Raw genomic sequence first — 3,450 nt, 5'->3', positions numbered from 1 at the left:
AGATTTATAAGTTAAAGTCGGAAGGAAAATTACTCTTTGACTCTCTGTACAACACTCCTGTGTAAACAATTTTCAATAATTTTTAAGTTGTGTTTTTTAACAAGATTTCCAAATATATTTTGCCATTTAATTTGAATTAAATCCTACGGAGTTATTTTAAGTGTTTATATGCTTAAAAATTGGTATTTATTATTAAGTCATTTTGTGTACCTACATAAATGTAATTTTTTTAAACTTTTTTTTCCATAGGTTATTAATATGCGTTAGAACAAAGAAAATAAACCCCTGATTATTGAAATACATTCAGTCAAATTATCTGGACCGGCTTTCAAAATTAGCTCATTTTTCAAAAAATCATATAAACAAATTCAATTTCGCAAAAATCTTTTGTACACAATTTAAACAGCACAAGGACCTCAAGTTCAGGTATATTTAAACAAAGTTATTAACAATATTAAAAAACAGCAGTTTTGTTGTTCATTTTGCAATATTTTTTGATTATTAACCGATTTTAATTTAGCATATCTCATTTAGTGTTATTTTTTTTTTCAAAAAAGTTGTCTGTTTTACACATTTCAACTGTCAAGCCCGTTTATACATTTATAACGAAAAAATTCTTATTTTTTATTAACTTTATTGGTCTATATCGTTTAGCAACATTTTCTAAAAATTATTTTTTTTTATTATATATTTTAATATTGTTCTGAAGCTATTTTCTTGTGGCATTTCAAAGTAATTACTATTTAAATGGGAATAAACCATAATTAAAGGTTAAAGTACGTTTATTGACGTTTCAATTTCCACTTCGAACGATTTCCGAAGTGGAAATTGAAAAGTCAATAAACGTACTTTAACCTTTAATTGTGGCTTATTCCGATTTAAATAGTAATTATATATTTTAATTTACCATCTGCTTCATCGAAGCTGTAAGTAAATAGTTTGAGTATTATATACATGAGGGAGAATCTGCCCTATGACAACCCTCCTAATATATTGTTTACATTAGATCGTATATTTAATTTATTAAGTCTGTTGGCCATAGTTTCTTTAATCGTCTTGCAAATCCGGGAGGAGCGTTTAGGAGTCTTGGTTCGTCATTTGCATGACTTCTCAGTCTATCAAATTAGCTCTTTGTGATTCTTTAAACCCTATCGCTAACGAAGCTGTAGCAGAGTCCTCGTGTAGGGTTTTATTGCTTACATGCCAGGGCGAGTTGAATATCATTCTCAATATTTTTGATGGGACTCTTTGTATGAGGTTGATATTCGATGGCTTTAACCCTTTCACTAACAGCGGTACGTGAGCGTACCAGCACTTGTAACCTCTTAAAATTCCAAGAACCTTTCTGCTTGAATATTAAAAAGTTTTTTATTGTTTTCTGTTTTAAAATAATTATTAAAGCATTATAGAATTCACAAAATAGTCTATAGATGTATTTTTACAAAAAATATATTGGTGGTACTCACAAGTACCGCTGGGAAAATCTGTATGTCAGTAAAAATTTTAGGCACAATACTTTTATTTAAAAAAAATACATTTTTCAGTAATCCATTCCATGATACTTAGCAAAACAATTCTTATTTGCACTAATACACAAAAATACTATAAATTAGACTGAAACGTTATATCCTCTGGAACATTTCCCAGAAATTTTATAAAAATATAAAGAGAATTTTGACACTCTTCAAAATAGTTTTCTTCCCAAACATAGTTTGGTTTTACATAAGTAGGAATTTCTGTAGCCTTTTCAATTTTGTTCCACTGCCTCAAAACTTGTTCTTCTGCACTAGTCAGTATGAGCTCATTAACAGCTTCTCCTGATTCGTGAACTTCAACACTGTGATCGTGAACATCGTCAGTAAATTTAGGTATTTCACAACTATCATTTTCATTCTCGATTTCATCATTCAAGTTAGATTTTACGTTTCTATTGGATTCCACTAGTAGCTGACTTTCCGGAAAATCTTCCTCGTTTTCAGATTCTACATCAGTGTCTTCATTGTTGTCAAGCGGTGGTAAAAATGCATCCATATCCTCATCATTTTCAATGATTTGTGCCAACTCGTCGTATGTCAGGACTTTCTTTGCTAACCTGCGGTTTGCAGCCATACTAAAAATTAAAAGAAAAATCATTATAATTGGCTCCTACATTTTTGTGTACAATTTTTTTGTTGTTTAACAATCATTCTTGTAAAAAAAAGAGTTAAATTACTAAATATGGAAAATCTATTGTGGCATCAAAACAACACAATTAGTCCCAAGGGTACGTAGAAGTACCAGTTAAACTTATGTGTTTTTTTATTACTTACGTGCCTATATATTGTAAACCCAATTGTATGTGTGAAGAAAATATAACTTACATACTGATAGTCTCCAAAGAAAATCGTACCGACGAAGAAATCAGCAAACAATAAATATCAAATAATGTATAAAAAATATAACCTCAAATACTTTTACACATTGACAAATCTCAACGGTCACTGACGCATCAAAAACCCAGGATCGGCTATCGAGAGCTCTCCGTGCCCTAATAGTTACGACGAAGACAGACTGAGGGCGCTGGCACGCATTGTCATTGGCATGGGCGCGAAGAAAAATTATAACATAACCATTTAAATTATGGGCACAGTATAGACAACATAACAATCATAAAGCTGTTGTAATCAGGGAATGGCGATTTTCTTTTTTTTTAATCTGGCTGTTATGTGTAAAATTTGTAAAAAAATTCTCTCCAGTCAATCATGCTTGAATAGACATAATAAAAAAGTACACAACCAGAAAAAGACTGAAATAATAAGTTACGAGTTAAATGTGTTTAATTCGAAGTGTTTTGAATGTGAAATTTCTTTTAAATTTATTAAGGACTTACGCACACACCTACAGGGCAAACACAACGAAGCAATAGAAATGATAGAAATTACCTTTAATGATTCTAAAGGTAAGTATTTGTACAACAAATTGTGTTATTAAAATAATACAATATATTTTTAGAGTTTGACGATTGGTTGGAGGATATAAATAAAAAAGAAAAAACAGAATATTGTTGTGAATTTATTAATTGTTATGTCTTTATCAAAAGGTCCTTATTTTAATTTGTTGAAAAGCACGATAATTTGTATCAACAATTTATTTGATTAATAATTACATAATTTATGTATCCGAACGGTACAATTAAATTCGCGACCGCGAGTTTTCAGACTTAACTGTCCCTCCATATAAAAATGTTTTATTTTTATACATAAGCTATTTAAAAAAGGCTTCTTTAATATTAAATGTTGAAGCTAATAATGTGCCGCTGTCGCTATCCGATACTGTTAGATCTGAACCTACAAACAAAAAAATTGAGAAGCAATTGCAGTTTTTCTCTACAAAGAAGAAACAAAAACTTAAAAAAACTTTTGTCAAAAAGCCAAATATGGATGAAAAACAGTTAATTTCGGATATGTTAAA

General features: G+C 29.9%; 1 protein-coding gene across 1 annotated transcript; it reads right to left on the bottom strand.

Moving 5' to 3' along the window:
* Positions 1 to 1,592: 1,592 nt before the first annotated feature.
* On the bottom strand, positions 1,593 to 2,476 carry LOC140436002 (uncharacterized). Its single transcript, XM_072524714.1, has 2 exons — positions 2,361 to 2,476; positions 1,593 to 2,110 (listed from the first exon to the last, which is right to left on the bottom strand). Exon 2 carries the CDS (start codon positions 2,107 to 2,109, stop codon positions 1,603 to 1,605), a length of 507 nt encoding a protein of 168 aa, XP_072380815.1. The 5' UTR covers position 2,110; positions 2,361 to 2,476; the 3' UTR covers positions 1,593 to 1,602.
* Positions 2,477 to 3,450: the final 974 nt, after the last annotated feature.

Source organism: Diabrotica undecimpunctata, chromosome 3 (genome assembly GCF_040954645.1).
Source record: "Diabrotica undecimpunctata isolate CICGRU chromosome 3, icDiaUnde3, whole genome shotgun sequence".
Taxonomy (NCBI): Eukaryota; Metazoa; Arthropoda; class Insecta; order Coleoptera; family Chrysomelidae; genus Diabrotica; species Diabrotica undecimpunctata.
This window is presented reverse-complemented; position numbering and strand designations above follow the sequence as displayed.